At 42.6% G+C, this 21,547-nt stretch overlaps 1 protein-coding gene across 1 annotated transcript in view; it reads right to left on the bottom strand.

The window, feature by feature from the left end:
* Nucleotides 1-21,547, bottom strand: part of ctif (CBP80/20-dependent translation initiation factor) — a 162,641-nt gene that overhangs the window by 6,930 nt on the left and 134,164 nt on the right. The window contains exons 14-16 of the mRNA XM_055648013.1: nt 21,054-21,107; nt 17,946-18,245; nt 14,097-14,252 (exon numbers count right to left, since the gene is read on the bottom strand). Of these exons, the coding sequence (XP_055503988.1) occupies nt 14,097-14,252; nt 17,946-18,245; nt 21,054-21,107 (510 nt within the window). The remainder of the gene's footprint in view (nt 1-14,096; nt 14,253-17,945; nt 18,246-21,053; nt 21,108-21,547) is intronic.

The raw sequence follows: 21,547 nt of genomic DNA, 5'->3' as shown, positions 1-21,547 counted from the left end.
CTTCGGGTAACTGCCTCCAGTGTTAAACTCACTGGGGCCAATCTATTATTAATCTCTCAGACGCATTCCTGGTATTAAACTTTCAGGAATTGTGCAATCAATGTTAGATTCCTAGGAGCACATACTAGCAGTTCACATTTGGGTCAGCAGTTGCAGCTGCCATTATTCTCCCACCCCACCCGTCCAGAAATGACTCAGTTAAAATAATTACAGTTTAAAACCCTTATCAGTTCCCCATTTGCTCACTGAAGCAAAGCTGGCTTGGCTCCTCTGACTGCAGCCAACAAATTCCTTCCCCATTAACATTTTCAATCAATTTTTATAAGGGCAAAGAATTGTTACACAGCCCTGCCCGCCCATCCAGAGGGCATAGCTTTAAGGTAAGAGAGGCAAAGTTTAAAGAATCCTCAGATCCACATCAGCCGGCCTCCTCTCCATCCACAAGTCCAACCTCCGCAGTTTTGGGGACAGAGCCTTCTCCAGGGCAGCTCCCAGGCTCTGGAACCCCCTCCCCCAACTAATCCGCAATTCCGTGTCCCTCACCATCTTCCAGTCCCGCCTCAAGACCCATCTCTTCACCTCTGCCTAGCCATAGCCCCACGTCCCCCTCCCTTCTCATCTGTGCAGTAATTGCCTCATATTGTGTTTTGAATTGAATTCTGTCTTTACTTTGTGTACTAGTCATGTCTCTACTATTTATTTCAAACCCCTTACATGTTTTTCCTCTACCTGCTAAAATTTTTGTAAGGTGTCCTTGAGACTCTTGAAATGCGCCCATAAATAAAATTTATTATTATTATTATTAAAGGAGGTATGTTTTTGTAATACAGAGTGTGATGATTATGTCGAACGCGTTTGTTGAGACTGTTACGATAGTGGCATTTATGAGACTTCTGGACATGGATATGTAGGGAATGGAGGGATATGGATTACATGCAAGGCAGGTAAGGGTTGCTCTTGGCAACATGTTCGACATAGACATTGTCAGCCGAAGAGCCTGTTCTTGTGCGGTACTGTTCTATGTGTTGGCATCTTCCAGTTCAACCTCATCAGTTCCCTTTCCTACCCACAAAATTCTCTTTTGAATGTCTTAGTTGAGAGCTTCCAGCACCCTTATAGGTAAGGAGCTCCATGTCATATCCATTCTTCACATAAAATAATTTACTTAACTTACCCCTTGTAGACTAAAATGTCCCTTGGGACTAAATCATCTGGGAACAAGAATAGCTTTTTGATCAGCATCAGCTGTAATGTTGCAAATTCTATGTCATCTCTTAACCTCCGTTGCTCTGAGGAGAACTCACGAACTAATAAGGTTTAGAGCAGATAAGTTGGAACTTGCAGCTAAATTCCCTCCTCCTTATCATGTTAATGCAATCCTGCATTAAACATCTCCTGAATTTATTTTCTCGTCCTAAGCATATCTAACATGTTAAGTCTAACAGATTAACTTTTTTGATTTAACCAGAATTTACAAGTTCCCCGGGGAATAAACAAACTGCTGGAAGAACTTAGCAGATCAGGCAGCAAATAAGGAGGGAAATGGACAGGCAATGATTCAGGTCCAGTCACTTCCTCTGGACTCTGGAGTCAGGGGAGATAACTAGAATGATTAGGTAAGAAGGGTAGGGCAAGTGGTGAGTGATGGGTGGATCCAGTAGAGGAGGGGTAGATTGGTGGGTGGAACCAAGTAAGGGAGTGGTGGAGGTAGCGACAGAACTGGAAGGTGATTTGGTTTCCAAGCGTGAATTAGGAAGAGCGAAGAAAAATCTTTAAATGATAAATGGATTACTCCCCATAATTAAGATGGGACTCACATGAGGAAAGGTATTTATCAGTGTCGATGCCTAGACGTAAAATTACAATTTGTTTCATTGTGGAAAAAGTGGTAAAAGTGCCCTTGCATAATGGCAATTTGCATCAACTGGAATGGTGACTTGTTGGAGCTGTGCTAGGTGTGATAACCAACCTCAGTGTCATTAGATTATTAGATTACAGAAAAATATATCCTGTATCCTTGCAGCATTCACTGTCCAGCCTAAGATACAATATACATTTAATTGAGACCTTGTCAGATAACTAGTGCACTTGGTGTCCCAGCATGATTCACACTTTCAGGATAGAAATAAAAGGTTGAATTTTAAATTACAAATATTTTTTTAACAAAATGAGCAATGTTTAAGGCCGATGAAGATATAAAACAATAAAGCCCACACAACATACTTGACTGCTTTACTTTTCAGTGAAAAATACCAATGAGTGCTTTTATATGTTCAAACCATGTCAGAAAGGAATGGCATTCAAGCACTTACTCTTCAATTCTGCTCCACACCTACTGAGTCATATCACACGTTACAAAATAGGCACTGTTGATGTTAGCAAAGTTTGCAAACATGACCATTTTAATATTTCAACTACATTTAACAAGGAACAAACTTAAATATTCAGCACGATTCACTTCTTGAGCAAATAAATTCCTGCTGCATCTTGGAGCACGACACAAATAATAACCTAAACTTATCAGCTTGCGCACACAGCTGCTACTCAGCCCAGTCTGACAGAAGATTGCTACCTAGAAGAGATTATTGTGTCTAGATAAAGGTGCTAAAGACAGACTGAACATTTCCTGATATCAACATTTCCTGCAGTTTATAAGCCAAGAATACATGAAAGCCATAATTTTCAGGAGATGAAAAAAAAAATACTTAAAGCGAAAAAATGGCAGGATTAAAGGGGAAGTGCAGGAGAGTGGGCTGATTTCAGAAGATCTTTCAAGCATCAATGTGATGCTATAATGGCGTTCTCTTGGGTTATATCACTCTATGGTTCAATATTTATTTGTTTCCTTTTATTAAGGTGGCACAGCTGGTTTTACTGTGCCAAAAACTCAGGTTCAATCCTGACTTCAGATGCAGTCTTGCGTGGATTTTGCACATTCTCCCTGTGACAGAGTGGGTTTCTCTGGGTGCTTCGGTTTTCACCCACATCCCAAAGATGTGCGGGTTTTTAGGTTAATTGACCTTTGTAATATGGTCCCTAAAGTGCAGGAGCGGGCGAGAGAGTGAGCTAACATTGAACCGGTCAGTGTGAATGGGTTATCTGTGTGTCTGTGTGGACATGTTGGGGCTGAAAGGCCCGTTTCCATCTGCAATTCTAAACTAATTCAAAATTAATTGACCTAAATGATCTTTAGAATCTAGCTCAATAATTATTATGCTTGGAAAATCCCTTCTCATGCAGTCAGCAATTTGAAAGCCTGAAAAATGTTGTGTATCAGTAATCTTCAGAGAATATGTTGTGCCTTTACCCAAAGATTGCTAAACAAGCAATTAATCTTAATCAGTTTTGACCACATTCAGTGACACCTCTACAAGTCCTAGTACATTGTACAAAATCTCAACATCATGTGTGTATCTGCCGTATCTTCAATTTTTTTTCTTGTCTTGAAGACACTACTGCTGAGTTCCAATGGAATTCTGCTTCCTTAAGGACCTGTCCCATGAGCACGCGACATGCATGCGGCAAGGGCGACCTAAAGGGCCGGTCCCACCAGCATGGGACTGCATGCGGCAAGCGCGACCTAACGTGGTCGCTTGAGCCGTACGGCCTCGCGGGGCCGGTCCCACTCGGCCCCGCTTCGATCGCCGGAGCCGTATGGAGTTGTGCGGAGCTGGTCCCGACATCACGCGGGGCTCCGAAAAAATGACCGTGTTTAAAAATTCCTCAATGCCGTGTCACTCACTCGACCTCCGCGCGGCTCCCGCTTCTGGTTTGGTCGCGCTTGCCGCATGCAGGCGCATGCTGGTGGGACTGGCCCTTTAGGTCGCGCTTGCCGCATGCAGGTCGTATGCTCGTGGGACAGGCCATTTATTCAGGTGGTTAACAACAAATGAATGCAAAGGGCCATCCATTAGATTAGATTAGATTATTGCTATATACACCAAGGAAATTCCTTGTTCACATTAAGTTCATTGAAAAAGCGATATAGATGGTAATGATAAATACTAGTGATGATACAATTAGTGTTAAATAAGTCTGAACGAGCAAAACAAACTAAGTACAATTACAGCATAACCATATAACCATATAACAATTACAGCACGGAAACAGGCCATCTCGGCCCTACAAGTCCGTGCCAAATAACTTTTTTCCCTTAGTCCCACCTGCCTGCACTCATACCATAACCCTCCATTCCCTTCTCATCCATATGCCTATCCAATTTATTTTTAAATGATACCAACGAACTTGCCGCTACCACTTCCACTGGAAGCTCATTCCACATCGCTACCACTCTCTGAGTAAAGAAGTTCCCCCTCATGTTACCCCTAAACTTCTGTCCCTTAATTCTGAAGTCATTTCCTCTTGTTTGAATCTTCCCTATTCTCAAAGGGAAAAGCTTGTCCACATCAACTCTGTCTATCCCTCTCATCATTTTAAAGACCTCTATCAAGTCCCCCCTTAATCTTCTGCGCTCCAGAGAATAAAGACCTAACTTATTCAACCTATCTCTGTAACTTAGTTGTTGAAACCCAGGCAACATTCTAGTAAATCTCCTCTGTACTCTCTCTATTTTGTTGACATCCTTCCTATAATTGGGCGACCAAAATTGTACACCCTACTCCAGATTTGGTCAAAACAATGCCTTGTACAATTTTAACATTACATCCCAGCTTCTATACTCACTGCTCTGATTTATAAAGACTAGCATACCAAAAGCTTTCTTTACCACCCTATCTATATGAGATTCCACCTTCAAGGAACTATGCACGGTTATTCCCAGATCCCTCTGTTCAACTGTATTCTTCAATTCCCTACCATTTACCATGTATGTCCTATTTTGATTTGTCCTGCCAAGGTGTCAACACCTCACATTTATCAGCATTAAACTCCATCTGCCATCTTTCAGCCCATTTTTCCAAATGGCCTAAATCACTCTGTAGACTTTGGAAATCCTCTTCATTATCCACAACACCCCCTATCTTGGTATCATCTGCATACTTATTAATCCAATTTACCACCCCTTCATCCAGATCATTGATGTACATGACAAACAACAAAGGACCCAACACAGATCCCTGAGGCACCCCACTAGTCACCTGCCTCCAACCCGTCAAACAGCCATCCACCATTACCCTCTGGCTTCTCCCATTCAGCCACTGTTGAATCCATCTTGCTATTCCTGCATTTATACCCAACAGTTTAACCTTCTTAACCAACCTTCCATGAGGAACCTTGTCAAAGGCCTTACTAAAGTCCATATAGACAACATCCACTGCTCTACCCTCGTCAATTTCCCTAGTAACCTCTTCAAAAAATTCAAGAAGATTAGTCAAACATGACCTTCCAGGCACAAATCCATGTTGACTGTTCCTAATCAGACCCTGTTTATCCAGATGCTTATATATATTATCTCCAAGTATCTTTTCCATTAATTTGCCCACCACTGAAATCAAACTAACAGGTCTATAATTGCTAGGTTTACTCTTAGAACCCTTTATAAACAATGGAACAACATGCGCAGTATGGCAATCCTCGGGGACTATTCCCGTTTCTAATGACATTTGAAATATTTCTGTCATAGCCCCGGCTATTTCTACACTAACTTCCCTCAATGTCCTAGGGAATATCCTGTCAGGACCTGGAGACTTATCCACTTTTATATTTTTCAAAAGTGTCAGTACTTCTTTTACTTTGAAACTCATAGTATCCATAGCTACTCTACTCGTTTCCCTTACCTCACATAATTCAATATCCTTCTCCTTGGTGAATACCGAAGAAAAGAAATTGTTCAATATCTCCCCCATCTCTTTTGGCTCTGCAGATAGCTGCTCACTCTGTCTCTCCAATGGACTAATTTTATCCCTCGTTATCCTTTTACTATTAACCATATATAACCATATAACAATTACAGCAGGGAAACAGGCCATCTCGGCCCTACAAGTCCGTGCCGAACAACTTTTTTTCCCCTTAATCCCACCTGCCTTCACTCATACCATAACCCTCCATTCCCTTCTCATCCATATGCCTATCCAATTTATTTTTAAATGATACCAATGAACCTGCCTCCACCACTTCCACTGGAAGCTCATTCCACACCGCTACCACTCTCTGAGTAAAGAAGTTCCCCCTCATATTACCCCTAAACTTCTGTCCCTTAATTCTGAAGTTATGTCCTCTTGTTTGAATCTTCCCTATTCTCAAAGGGAAAAGCTTGTCCACATCAACTCCGTCTATCCCTCTCATCATTTTAAAGACCACTATCAAGTCCCCCCTTAAACTTCTGCGCTCCAGAGAATAAAGACCTAACTTATTCAACCTATCTCTGTAACTTAGTTGTTGAAACCCAGGCAACATTCTAGTAAATCTACCTCTGTACTCTCTCTATTAATATAGCTGTAGAAACCCTTTGGATTTACTTTCACCTTACTTGCCAAAGCAACCTCATATCTTCTTTTAGCTTTTCTAATTTCTTTCTTAAGATTCTTTTTACATTCCTTATACTCCACAAGCACCTCATTTACTTCATGCTGCCTATAATTATTGTAGATCTCCCTCTTTTTCCGAACAAGATGTCCAATTTCCCTTGAAAACCAGGGCTCTTTCCAATTTTTACTGTTTCCTTTCAACCGAACAGAAACATAAAGATTCTGTACTCTTAAAATTTCCCCTTTAAAGGTCCTCCATTTCTCTTCTACATATTTCCCATAAAACAAAATGTCCCAGTTCACTCCTTTTAAATCATCTCGCATCTCATCAAAGTTAGCCTTTCTCCAATCAAAAATCTCAACCCTAGGTCCAGTTCTGACCTTCTCCATAATTATATTGAAACTAATGGTATTGTGATCACTGGACCCGAAGTGCTCCCCAACGCATACCTCCGCCACCTGTCCCGTCTCATTTCCTAACAGGAGGTCCAACACTGCCCCTCCTCTAGTAGGTACCTCTATGTATTGCTGCAAAAAACTATCCTGCACACATTTCACAAACTCCAAACCATCCAGCCCATTTACAGAATGTGTTTCCCAGTCTATGTGTGGAAAGTTGAAATCTCCCACAATCACTACCTTGTGCCTACTACTAATATCTGCGATCTCCTTACATATTTGCTCTTCCAATTCTCGTTCCCCATTTGGCGGTCTATAATACACCCCTATAAGTGTTGCTACACCTTTCCCACTTCTCAGTTCCACCCAAATAGCCTCCCTAGATGAGCCCTCCAATCTATCCTGCCAAAGCACTGCTGTAATATCTTCCCTGACTAGCAATGCAACACCTCCACCTCTTGCCCCTCCAATTCTATCACACCTGAAGCAACGAAATCCTGGAATATTTAGTTTCCAATCACAGCCCTCCTGCAACCATGTTTCACTGATCGCCACAACATCATACTTCCAGGTGTCTATCCAGACTCTAAGCTCATCCACCTTTCTTACAATGCTCCTAGCATTAAAATATACACATTTAAGAAACCCCCCGTCTCTTCTTCTCTGTTTATTTCCTTTTTTTTCTTTCTCCTCTTGTGTCCGAGTGCTTCCCTTTCCTGCTTCCTGCCTCCCATTCTGTCTACTAGCTTTCTCTATTTGAGTCCCTCCCCCCAACCATTCTAGTTTAAAGTCTCCCCAGTGGCCTTTGCAAATTTCCCCGTCAGGATATTGGTCCCCCTCGGGTTCAAGTGCAACCCATCCTTTCTGTACAGGTCCCACCTTCCCCAAAAGAAGTCCCAATGATCCAGAAACTTGAATCCCTGCCCTCTGCACCAGTCTTTCAGCCACGCATTTATCCTCCACCCGCTCCATTCCTACTCTCACTGTCGCGTGGCACAGGCAGTAATCCTGAGATTGTTACCTTTTTGGTCCTTTTCCTTAACTCTCCTCCCAACTCCCTAAATCCTCCCTTCAGGACCTCTTCCCTTTTTTTACCTATCACATTGGTACCTATATGTACCATGACCTCAGGCTCCTCTCCCTCTGATTTCAGGATATCTTGGACGCGTTGAGACACGTCCGAGACCTTGGCACCAGGGAGGCAGACCACCATCCTGGTCTCCCGACTGCGTCCACAGAAACGCCTATCCGACCCCCTAACAAAAGAGTCCCCAATTGCTTTTGCCCACTTCTTTTTGTCCCTAGCTTCAGGAGCAACAGGGCCGGTCTCTGTGCTGGAGGCCCGTCCGCTCTCGCTACCCCCGGGTAGGCTGTCACCCCCATCCGTACTCAAACAGGAGTACTTATTTGCAAGGTGTACCGACATTGGAGTACTCCCTTGTTCCTGTTCTGCCCCTTGCCCTTCCTTAGCGTGACCCACATGTCTCTCTCCCGCGGTTTTGGAGTGACCACCTCCCTATAACTCCCCTCTATGACCTCCTCACTCTCCCTGACCAGACAGAGGTCATCGAGCTGCTGCTCCAGGATCCTAATACGGTCCCTTAGGAGCCCCATCTCTCTGCACCTGGTGCAGATGTGGACGTCTGGAGGGCCATCCGACACCATGACCTCCCACATCTGACATGCAGAACAGTACACTGCTCTGACTGTCATTCTCCCGCCTTACCCTGGATCCGATACCAGTATAATACAATAGAAACTGCTGGGAGAAATCAGCAGGTATCTGACTCACAAACAGCTGCTCCCTCTTGCCCTTTAAACTGCACCTTTATTATATAAACCAAATGAGTTAGAGTAGGGATACGTGGTAGCACTTCCGGGAAGTGGGTGTGAAAGAGTCAATAAGCGAGTTTGGTATTACAACTGCGCATGCCCAGGTCATGGGTCATTCGGGATAAACATTCTCGCCGGCCGAGCTACTGTGTGCCTGCGTTTTCTTTTCAATGAGATTTATAAATAAATGTATCCGTCAAATCTGTCAGCAGCAGGCCACAGCGTACTGCCTTGAACCAGCCTTGAAAAGGCAAGAATGCCTGGAACGAATCTGTCAATTATCAAATCCCTGGCATTAGCCTGAGTCACCAATTACAAGTTGTGTGGTCAACCAATTTGAGACAGTCCTTACATTCCTATCTAAACAACCTTCCTGGATTGAAGGGAACGAGGAGAATGTGCTGTGTGGGGGGTTGGTTGGAAAGTTCAGATTGGATTCGAACAGGCTGGTTAAACTTTCGAGGTGGGTTGGCTTAAATAAAGATGCTGTCTCTTTAACTTCTAGGGTTGGTTCCAGTCTATCAGGGCACATAGTTGAGAGCTGGGTCCGGGTGACCGGGCGGTGATAATTATGAGAATATGCAGTCATGTGAACCACAGCCAAACTAGAGGCTTCACTCAGGAGTGGGTCACAGCTCCCCAGCTGACGTGACCTGTTCTTGCGCCACCCGCCCCAGCGAGTGGGCAAATGCGGAGTCAATCTGTTGTATGAGTGGGAGCATTTTCTCAGTCAGACTTTGTCGAGAGTTGGGGTGGGGAATCTGGGAGAGAGAGAGCTGGCGATGCCGCACAGACGGAACAGTTTAATAACGACCCATTACAATCCGCCCTTAGGCCACTTGGCAACATGGGCTGATCTGATCTGACAGCCCTCTCGCTAGCTCGCTGCGTGCCCGATCCTAATGCAGAACCTACACTAAACCTTTGGGCTACACCTGCACAAAGAGCTGGTGATAACAAGGGCTGGTCAACGTGCACTGGGCGAGATGGCTGGGGGAAACGCACTGCAACCACTGCAAACTTGGAAAAGCACAGACCCTCCACTCAATCTATCCAATGCTAAAGGGCAGGCATTTCGCAGTTAAATGTCTTATATCGAATTGGCGGCTCTTTCACAGGGCCAACCCTGTACTCAATTTTCCTCAGAGATGAATCTTTGCCTTAACGGTACATTCACACTGCCTGGAGGTAAAGCATCAGCCCACATCACACTGATACAGTCGCTGCCTGCCTCAGATTAAAAATATTTTTACACATAAACTATGAATAAAGATAAGAAAATGCTTCAAACACAAGTAATATTTTCTTATTCCAGTAGAAAACACATTAAGGATTAAATGAAAATAATAAATGATTTAACTTTTTGAATATCTCATAATTGCATATTAATGAACTGAACTAGAACTGAGACTGTGTAAGTGGTGTGTGAACAGCAGAACAAGAAAGGAACTTATTGAGTTGACAGAATTCTAGACCAATCCCTTGGTAGAATAGTTAACAATTTATACACAGTTTATACAGCTCTGCGTTCGCTTTCAAAAAAAATCCTGAATGACCTTTGACAAATCCCATGATTCCTTGCGTTTATCAAGATACCAAATTTGCTTATTGGTTTTGGATCGTTAGTAGAGTGGATAAGAAGCTGTTCGTAAGTCTGGACGTTGGGGCTTTCAAGCTCCTGTCTCTATCCACTACAAATCACTTTCAATGAAGTACACAGTGCATCATCATGTGGCATAATCTTAATTAATTGAAGAGTCGATTAAACTGGCTAAAAAACATACACCCACCCCAGGTCCGCACTGTAGCCACTGAGGCGAGAATTTCCCATCATACTCCTAATAGTCAACAGATTTGAGATGCACGTCTTTCACCTCAAAGTACTGAGACTTATGATCATTCTGTAATCGGGTTTTTGTATTGCTTGCTAGTTCAGTTTCTGTTTAAAAGCTCCATTAGTGATTCCTTTACAAGATAACATTTCATAAAAATGCATTGACACATTTCTAAACTTCCCATCAACTTTATGCCAATGTTTCTGTGACAACCTCATTGATATTTACGAGAATGTTGCCAGGACTTGAGGGCCTGACCTGTAGGGTGAGGTTGGGCAGGTTAGGACTGCATTCCTTGGAGCATAGGAGGATGAGAGGTGATCTTTGGAAGTGTATAAGATTATGACGGGTATAGATAGGGTCGATACACAGAGCCTTTTACCTAGAGAAGGAGAATCAAGAACGAGAGGACTTGGTTTTAAGGTAATAGAGTCAAAGAGTGACAGTGCGGAAACAGGCCCTTCGGCCCAACTTGCCCACACCGGCCAACATGTCCCAGCTGCACTAGTCCCACCTGCCTGCGCTTGGTCCATATCCCTCCAAACCTATCCTATCCATGTACCCGTCTATCTGTTTCTTAAACGATGGGATATTCCCAGCCTCAACTACCTCCTCTGGCAGCTTGTTCATACACCTACCACCCTTTCTGTGAAAAAGTTACCGCTCGGATTCCTATTAAATCTTTTCACCTTCACCTTGAACTTATGTCCTCTGGTCATTGATTCCCCTACTCTGGGCAAGAGACTCTGTGCATCCACCTGATCTATTCCTCTCATGATTTTTATACCTCTAGAAGATCACCCCTCATCCTCCTGCGCTCCAAGGAATAGAGACCCAGCCTACTCAACCTCTCCCTATGGCTCACACCCTCTAGTCCTGGCAACATCGTCGTAAATCTTGTCTGAACCCTGGGCAAAATGCAGGCAGGTAAGACGATTGTAGGGGGTGCCCCTTGAATGGCATGAGCAAGCTGGACCCAAGGGCCTGTTTCTGCATTGTATGACTATGATTCTATATGACTTATGTAAAGACCTTAACTTATTTTTGTTTATGTTGAACTTGTGGAGAATGTGATGGTAAGTGACACCCCATATGTGTATCCAATATGACCTTGAGCACTGTAACTACCATTTCCAATAAGAATTCTCCATTATGGGGAATCTAGTCTACTAGTGTAAACTCTCCATTCTTACAACTATGTAACTTACTTGACCCAGACTAGCGGTTTATAGCATGGCTCACTCTCACCCTTTTCACCTTTAATCCAGTGGAACAATATTAAAGAATCAAAAGCTAATTGGGTTCTGACGAACAGGTTATTTTGGTGAGAACAGCATCTCTTATTAACTATGATTCAAACTGCAGGCAGAGTGCTAAAAACGTGTCTCCCATCCAAAACTCGATACCAGTATCCCTTTAAGGTTGTGTTTTGATAGTCCTCCTTTCAAAGCAAAATTACTACTTCTCTAAGGTAGATTTTAATTCTCAAATTATAGGATATTTGCCACCAAAGGTTCCGCTTTTGCTGGTGTTTCTTTATACCAGTTTTATGTGGGTGGGCGGCGCGACTCACGTCGCAGCGGCCTCTGCAGTCCGTCTGTCGTTTTTTTTTTTTTTTGACGCGTTTGAATGTTTGAATGTAGTTTAAATTGCTTTTTTTTTAACTGGGCATGTGCGTGGGGGGCGGGGGGGATGGGGGAAACTTTTAAAATCTTTCCCCTGCACGGAGAACCCGACCTTTTCCCTGTCGGGCCTCCGTTGTCGTTGGGGCCGAGCACCGTGGAGCGGCCTCCAACCGGAACGACCTGGGGCTCCAGTCGCGGAGCTGCGGACTTACCCACAATCGCGGAGCTGGCCAAGTTTGGAGCGGGTGGAGCTGTGGTGGCGCGCTGCTGCGGCCCGACCCAGGAGAGTTGGAGGCTCCAACCGCAGGTCTGGTGGACGGTGACACCGGGAACCTGCGGGTCCCTGCTGGGAGACCGCTTTTCGGGGCTTCCGCAACGTCGACTTCTCCCGCCTGAGTTGCGAGGTTGAAAATTACATGGAGCGGGGCCTTACATCATCGACCGGCGCGGCTTTAAATGGCCACGGGACTTGTTATTGCCCGCCGGGGGCTCCAACACCAAGACCCGGAGCGCGGCCTTGCATCACCCGGCGCGGCTTTAATGGCCGCGGGACACTTACCATCGCCCGCCGGGGGCTTTGACTCTGACATCGGGAGGAAAATGAGGAGTGCAGGGGAGAGATAAGACTTTGCCTTCCATCACAGTGAGGAGGAGATTCACTGTGATGGATGTTTGTGTAAATTGTGTTGTGTCTTAGTTCTTTTTCTTGTGTGTATGACTGCAGAAACCAAATTTTGTTTGAATTGTATGCATGCAAAAAAAATAATTATAATCGGCCAACACAAGTAGCTCCTTGTTGCAGCTGAGGACTGAATGTTGAGGACAATTACAGACAGGGAAACAGTCCTGGAATTCTCTCAAGAAAACTTGAGTTTGGGCAAAAAAAACCCCAATAAAACCCCCACAAAAATCAGCCAAGAAGAAGTGAAATGAAATGCAAGCCTAGTGAGTGAAATTTTTGGATGACTTTTACAATTTTTTGTTGAGCTGAAAGAACAGCCTGGGGAATACCTGGAATTTACATGTCATTGTCGGTCAGTTGCAATTCCCAAGAACAATTTCGGAAGAACCAACATAAAGCTCCCCTCTCAGTCCATCTATAAGTTATTTTCCTTTGCCAATCTGTTGAGGTCAAGGATGACTTGCTGGTACTAAAGTGAAAAATAGAACATTCTCGTGCAGGTCTTTCACTCAATATGGCATGGTCATTGTATACCAGTGACTACACACCTTGGACAGAGTGAGAGCCTTTTTACTGGAATGGAGATCCAAGATACTTGGGAGACTATGTTAAATGGCCTTAAACACCTGGACATGCACTGATATCGACAATCACAATAAGCACTTGCTGAAGAACTCTTAAAGATACACAGATGGGCACTCACATGAAAACAAGCATACAGATAGGCGCAAGCGAATATGCTTAGTAGTAATATAGAAACATAGAAATCAGGTGCATGAGGTAATTCGGCCTTTCGAGCCATTCAATATACCAATACCAATATTCACTATATCAATATCAGTACCCCGTTCATGCTTTCTCCCCATATCCCTTGATTCTGTTAGCCCCGAGAGCTATATCTAACTATATCTAACATATAGATGGGTATTGATAGTTGGCATGGTCATGGTGGGCAGAAGGACCTATTTCGTGTCCTCTATGAAACAGTTTTAAATCAGCTAACTCAGGACAAAAGATTGAACATTTTACTTTTCTGGAACATTTTAATTTTTTTCCTCAATTTGACATTACCTTTTGCTTGTCCATCAAGGGATGCAAATTTTCTCAACTTGTACCAACGAGATATTGACAAAAAAAAAATCCATTCATTTCCATTCCTAACACAACCAATTCAGCATTCTCATCAAGGAGGGAGCATCAGTTCTTGAAGGAGGATTAACTCACGGAATGGGAAAGGCCACTTGCACAAGAGTACCGTACAATCTTCTTTTATCAGAGTTCATCCCGACTCACTTACCTCCCGAAGACATGTGTAGATAGGACAAACAAGCACACGGAAGGGCTCTCCTGTGTTGCTTCGCATAATGCCAAATACTTCGCAGAGAAAGGTGATGAATCCAAGCCAGTGCTCTACATCAGTTTGCTGTAGCTCGTTTCTCACCGTAAAATCTTTCTGAAACATGACAAAAAGAATGGAATCTTAAATTATTGGTCGACCTCCTCTGTATATTCTCCCTGTTGATGGAATTCATCAAATCAATTCAACTTCCACAAAGTTCAGGGGTAACATGAGGGAAAACTTCTTTACTCAGAGAGTGGTAGCTGTGTGGAATGAGCTTCCAGTGGAAGTGGTGGAGGCAGGTTCGATTTTATCATTTAAAAATAAATTGGATAGGTATATGGACGGGAAAGGAATGGAGGGTTATGGTCTGAGTCCAGGTAGATGTGACTAGGGGAGAATAAGTGTTCGGCACGGACTTGAAGGGCCGAGATGGCCTGTTTCTGTGCTGTAATTGTAAAAAAAAACAACAAAAAAACACGAATGTTAAATTTGTGCTGGATATTAAACCTTTATCCATTAACGCCTGTGTAGCTGGAACCAGTAATTAGTTATGGGCTTAGAGAAATATCCACATGTTTTTTTTAACTCAAATATTTCATTTCCCTGCTTAACCATGAAGAGAGCCTCAATATCAACCTCATTGCAGACATTGGACGTCTTCTCTGGAATAATGACACTGCAATGTTGAGAATATATGTTCAGCATACTGGTATGTTTCACTCCGTTTGTGCTTGTGTTTGGCTTCATTGTATTCATGTACAGTATTATCTGATTTTATTCGATAGCACGCAACTCAAAACTTTTCGCTGTGCCTTGGTATATGTGAAAATAATAAACCGAAACCAATATCAAACCTTAGCCAATCTACTTACGCAGTAATGGACATCATGGCTCTAGCCTCTAAAAGGACACCTGTCCAATCTGTCGTGTAGCATCATGGCTTCAAGGGGCAAAACACAGGATAGAGGGTGATGCTTCTGCCCTGCTGGATCTCCTAGTTGCTAACCATTCCCACACTGACACTTCCGCCCTGGACCACCTCCATAGCCAGAGTGAGGCCAGGTGCAAATTGGAGGACCAGCACTTCATATTACACTTAGGTAGCTTACAACCTAACAGTATGAACATTGGATTCACCAGTTTTAGGTGACAAACCTAGAAACAACCCCGCCCTTTCCCTCTCTCTTCCCTCTGCCCCATCTGGATGTGCACCCATTTCTTCCTTTACCCATCCTCCCACCATTATCCCTTCCTCTTGCTTCACATTACACCCATATAAACACGGAGAAATAGGTGCAAGAGTAAGCCATTCGGCCCTTTGAGCCAGCACTGCCAATCAATATGATCATGGCTGATCATCTAAAATCAGTGCCCCGTTCCTGCTTTTCCCCCATATCCTTTGATTCCTTTAGCCTAAATCTAACTCTCTCTTAAAAACATTCAGTGAATTGGCCTCCTGTGGCAGAGAATTCCACAGATTCACAACTCTCTGGGCAAAGAAATGCCAATCCACCTTTGCAAGTGCTATAGTTGGCCCTGCCACATCTAACATAGCTGTCCTGGGCAAGTTCGCCAGATTCCTTTGTAATCGCAAAGTAGATACCAAAGATGTCTCCGGGTTGCAATCTTCATCATCTCCGTTTCCTGCACTATTGACATTATGGTTTCCGGCAACGGTCTAGTGTAGCATCGAATTTGTATCATTCTGTCTGATGCTGTAACATTGATTTGCCAAGGTCAAGGATGAGCAGAAAATCTTACACTGCTGGCTCCTCTGATAAGAGATGTTTCAGGAATCAATGCAGTATACCAATGCAGCAGATAGGATGCCGGCACAACAGCTGTGTCTCTCATGATTAATTTGAAGGTCACAGACTTAGAGCCTTCCTTCTTATACTGAGAAATGTGTGCAGACAATAGTCCAGTTTTTGTTTTATCAGTGTTGAACCATTACAGTCCTTTTGGTGAAGGATTATAGATTCATAGGGTGTACAGAATGGAAACAGGCCCTTCAGCTTCACTATGCAAGCAGACTCTCAGCCAGTATCACTGCCAAAGAAGAGCTGAAGGTCCTAATGAGGATGAAGGTAGACAAATCTCCTGGGCCGGATCAGGTATATCCATGGACACTATGGGAAGCTGGAGAGGAAATTGCAGGTGCCCTGACAGATTCACAAGTTGTGATTAAATACAAGTGAGATGGTGGAAGATTGGAAGATGGCAAATGTTGTGCCTCTATTCAAGTAAGGCTGCAGGAAGTGGCCAGGAAGTTACTAGAGAGTATTCTGAGGGATAAGATATACATGCATTTAGATGGACAGGGGCTGATTAGTGATAGTCAGCATGGTTTTGTATGTGGAGGTCGTGTCTCAAAAATTTGGTTGAGGTGCTTGATGTGACCAAAGGGGTTGACGAAGGTAGAGCTGTAGATGTGGTATATATGGATTTCAGCAAAGCATTCAACCAGGTTCCACATGGTCGGCTGCTCTGGGAAGTTAGATCACATGGGATCCAAGGAGAGATAGCTGAATGGATAGAAAATTGGGTTCATGGAAGGAAGGTTGTTTTTCCGAATGTTCGGTGCTGGGCGCACTGCGGTTTGTCATCTATATCAACGATTGGATGAAAAAGTACATGGCATTATTAGCAAGTTTGCAGATGACACAAATGTGGGTGGTATTGTAGATACGCAACATTTAAAAGAAAGTTCGAAAGATACATGGATAGGAAAGGTTTAGAGGGAATTGGGCCAAATGCGGGCAGATGGGACTGACATAGATGGGGCATCTTAGTCTGCATGGGCAAGTTGGGCCAAAGGGCCTGTTTCCATGCTATATGTCTACTCTCTAACTTTAACAACATCAAATGTTGCCTTGCTTTGTACCACTTAAGATAAACAGTTGCTGGTTATTTATTTATCAAGAAAATCTAGCTAATACAGCACATATTAGGCAACAGGTCTGTGGAATGTCCACTTCCTTGTTGCCTGCTTTGTGCCATATAATACATCACAGATGAATGTTCCTTGAAGCATTATAAAAAGTTTCCTTTGCAATTCCAAAATTGTGCATTGAGATTCCCAAATGTTTTCTGTGTGTTTAAGAGTGAGAAGGAGCTAAAGTAATAAATAAGACGGATACACGGACAATACCATAGCACACGGCTTTTCTGTGATCCTGGAAAGACACAAATTCAATCTGCTGCAATAGGAACAGCATTTGCACAAAATGGGGTCAAACACAATAAGACAAAGCACCCAGAAAACCACCACAACCACAGAATTCACCATTTCTTTTCCACTTTGACAAGACTTGACATTCACTAATAGAATCAATCTCGTTGTCCCCACAGTATGACCTCTCTAGTATCATGCATGTTATTAAATGAGGTGGGAAGGGGAGCGCGTTGGATTTATTTCTGCAGTCGACAGATTTACTGCCTCTTTCCACTGCTGCTCAGCAAGCATTAAGAAAGAGGGGGAAGCAAGGGATCTTTTGATCACCACTTGATGGGTTTATTGTAAAACTGCAGGTGGAAAAGCAGAATCTGTGCTTTTCTGACGTATATAGTTTGCTTCCTTGGTTATACCAGGTGTTCGTTAAGTAATTATACTGATAATTGAAGTGCATCTTGTGTTTTAACTTTCAGGCTTCTATTTACATTTATAGAGATAGATAAAACTGTGCTGCCAATCAGCTATTGAATTAGGTAGGTTCATGCAATCAGTAATACTGATCATTTGAAGGATAAACATTAATTCCCCCAGGTTTTACCTTACACAAACCAACAAAACCCCATTTTTACCTGCAACATATTGAGAAGCAAGCTTCGGAATTTAGTTCCTTCCACCATGAAGAGAGACATTTTATCACACAATCTGGCTGCTGTTGAAGCAAAACTCCTGTCCGTTACGGCCTTGTGGTAAATGGTTTTAACTATCTCGTTCAGCATCTCCTCAGAGTTGGTTGAGTTTTGTGCCTCTTGCATGAATATGGAGAGGTTGGAGTCCACATTGCTACAGTTGTTCCTCATGCTGTTCAGGATTTCTATCAATTTGTCCATTTTGGTTTTCTGAGGATTAGTCACGCTCAAGGAAATGTCATCCTGCAGCATTCAAAAAGAGTTCAACCCAAACTTAAGAGTTATTGTCATTGTTTGCCTTTTATACATTTAAGATTCAGTTAATATTCTCTCAAGTCAAATAAAGGCTAAACTGAACTGAACAAAGAAGGATGCAATTAACATAAAAAGACAAATTCTAATCTAGGGACACCATATAATCAAGAGAAAGCTTTTGCCATGCTTAATTTTGTCTTGCCCTATTGAAACAATAGTTCCTGGAAGTAATTCAGATTAATTAAGAATTCAACAGTTGTTACTGTATACTTATTAGGCAAGAAATGAAACTGATCAATTATAAAATTTCCTAAATGATCTGGGAACCAACATGTATGTTTTTAAATATACATGTCAGTATTTTTCATAATGTCTACAATTGCAAGTTATCCTCAGTCTTGTAAATAACACAATTGGTCTCTACAGGGTATCTACTTGCAAGTGTTGAAACTGGTCATCTTGTTGTCTAAACCGTTCTAACTGCAAACTGAATTATAAACCTGCATCGTAATCATTCATTATACTTCCATTTCAAACAATCTAATATCAAAGCTCAAAAACAACTTTAGGAGCCATTTTTGTGCAGATTAGCAAATAACTGCAATGAAAATTGGATTGTCTGTGACATTGAGTTGATCTCCTAAGGTTATGTCCTAAGGCACATGTGCGAGGCTGTATCTGAGGTCTTATGTTACAGATCTTAGTGGGTACTGCACCTTGGTGAAACCCAATCTGTGTAGATATTGTTCCTCAGAGAAATGCAGGTATGATAACGAGTGCCTGTAAGTTCAGAATGGATAAGAGCTGTGAAGATATTTCCTACGATAGTTTCTCCCACATCACCCTGGTGGCTGCCTGGCATGCCTTTGATGTCCAAGGTCCACCTCCATGTCATCTAGCAGTGTTAGTTGTCGAGAAATCGCCACTGGAAGTCAGTCTGAATGCAGAAATGGTATTGAAATTGCAAGGAACGCTCAGTCTTAAGTGAAAGGACGTGTGCAAGTGATTCTGCAGAAAGCTGTGGAGCAGCCGACTAAGGAATGCAGTATTATGCCCATGTCCCACTTAGGAAACCCAAACGGAAACCTCTGGAGACTGCGCCCCACCCAAGGTTTCCGTGCAGTTCCCAGAGGTTGCAGGTGGTTGCAGGTAGTGGAAGCAGGTAGGGAGACAGCCAAAAACCTCCGGGAACCGCACGGAAACCTTGGGTGGGGCGCAAAGTCTCCAGAGGTTTCCGTTCAGGTTTCCTAAGTGGGACAGGGGCATTAGGGACAGCCTTGTGATGAAACAGCATAGTTTCAGGATAGAGTTAGGAAAAGCTGGTTCTGGGAGTAAACAATATCTGTCATGTTTTGGACCAGCAAGGTTGAAAATTTCATCGGAAACTAATATTGGCTGTTAACAGTAATATTTATATTGTTAGCACAGTTTTAAACTAAAATTATGTTTCTCCAAACCAATGAAAATGCTGCTTGAAAGTTGGAAGTAAAATTTAGATCAGTACGAAGTGAACTGAAAATAGCCACAACTGTGCTCTACTCTTGGTTACTACAGGATATTTTCAGAGTCTATATATGAAAATCATATGCCACAACATATATGGATTGATTTGCTCGAACAAAAGATTTAATTAGCATTCTAGAAAACTGGTTGCAGTGACCGAGGCTAGAAACTACTTATGCCAGAATCCTTCAATCTTTTGAATAATTAGCCATAATTAAAAAAAAGAATGGGAGCTTAATAATAAAGAATGGGATAAAGACAGATCCTGTGCAAAGATGTATAATTAGCTTGGATGTGTGCAATGAGCAAGTGCCTTGGCAATGATTATGGTGCTGGACAAGATATAAATCAGGAATTAGGAGGTGCATACAGCAAGAGCTAAGCAACAATCATGGGGAACACTAGACCCCACACCAACTGAGTGAACTAAAGTTGCAGCAACTATGGAGATTATGTAATATTGAGGAAGCAACAATGGGATATGCTTAGATCAGAATGTTGCAACTATAGATGGTTTAATAATCATCTTTGAACAAAGGAAATTCTGGGACAAAATGACCGTAACATGATAGAACTCTGTTCTAAGTTCACGTGTGATTTAGCGAAGTCTCAGACTTGGGTTTTAAATCAAGTTCCAAAAATGGCCAATGTAAATTGGCAGATCAAAAGATATGACAGTAGATAAGCAATGGCAAATATTTAAATAAATAATTGATAATTTGCAAAGAATGCGCTTTCCCTTAAGAAATAAAAATTACACATGCAAACACAGTCCATCTGAGGCTAACTGGAGCAATTACAAAATAGAATTAGAAGCTTAAACAAGGCAACTTATGATGCTGCTAAAAATGATAACAAGGATGAAAATTGAACAGATTTGTGAACTCAGCAATGCAAAACCATAAACTAGTGAGAATAAAATAGAACGAGAACAGCAAGATATAAAAGCAGATTGTAAAAGCTTCTAATATATGTGAAAAGGGAAGAGACTAGCAAAAGTTAATACATTTCCTTAAACACAGACAGGCCAAAGTACATTGGGGTACTAGAAAACTGCATAACCATTAAGCAAATACTGGGAAATGTCAGCATTCAGAACAAAATGGGTATATTTACACATTGATAACAAAGGTAACATGCAGGTTCAGCAAGCAATTAGGAAATCAAGTAGTGTTCAGGATTAGAAAACAAGAGTAAAGTCTTACTGCAATTACTTTATAGGGTTTTGGTGACATCACACCTAGATTACAATGTATAGTTCTGGTCTCCTTACCCAAGGAAGGATGTACTTGCCTTAGAAGGAGTGCAATTGTTCACTAGACTGAGTCCTGGGATGAGGGGGTTGTCCTATGAGGAGAGATTGAGTAGGATCAGCCTGTACTGTCTCAAGATTGCGAGCATTAGAGACGAGAGACTTTATTGCAACACATAAAATTCTGACGGGCACTTGCTGGGAATCTAGAGTTAGAAGTCAAAGTACTAGGAAAGCTTCAGCGTTGGAGAAGGTGCTTTAAAGCAGAAGGGTGGGTGGAGGGCTTGTGAAAGGAAGGTGGGAGCTTTCTGGTAGTGAAGTTCTATTACAACATTCCAAGGTATCATACATTATATTACAGACCTGCACACTATGCAGAGAGAGATCTTTCCTCGAATACTGATTTGACAGAGGTGTTAGCAGAACATAGGAGGGTGGAATGAAGAAGTGGTGATAGAGAATGGCCAGGAATGGGGTGGACAGGGAGAGGATTGGGGGCACCAGGAATGTTGGTGGAACAGAACATCGGACTGGG

Source organism: Leucoraja erinacea, chromosome 1, assembly GCF_028641065.1.
Source record: "Leucoraja erinacea ecotype New England chromosome 1, Leri_hhj_1, whole genome shotgun sequence".
NCBI classification, from domain to species: Eukaryota; Metazoa; Chordata; class Chondrichthyes; order Rajiformes; family Rajidae; genus Leucoraja; species Leucoraja erinaceus.
The sequence above is the reverse complement of the archived record's forward strand: the minus strand, read 5'-3'. Positions and strand labels throughout refer to the sequence as shown.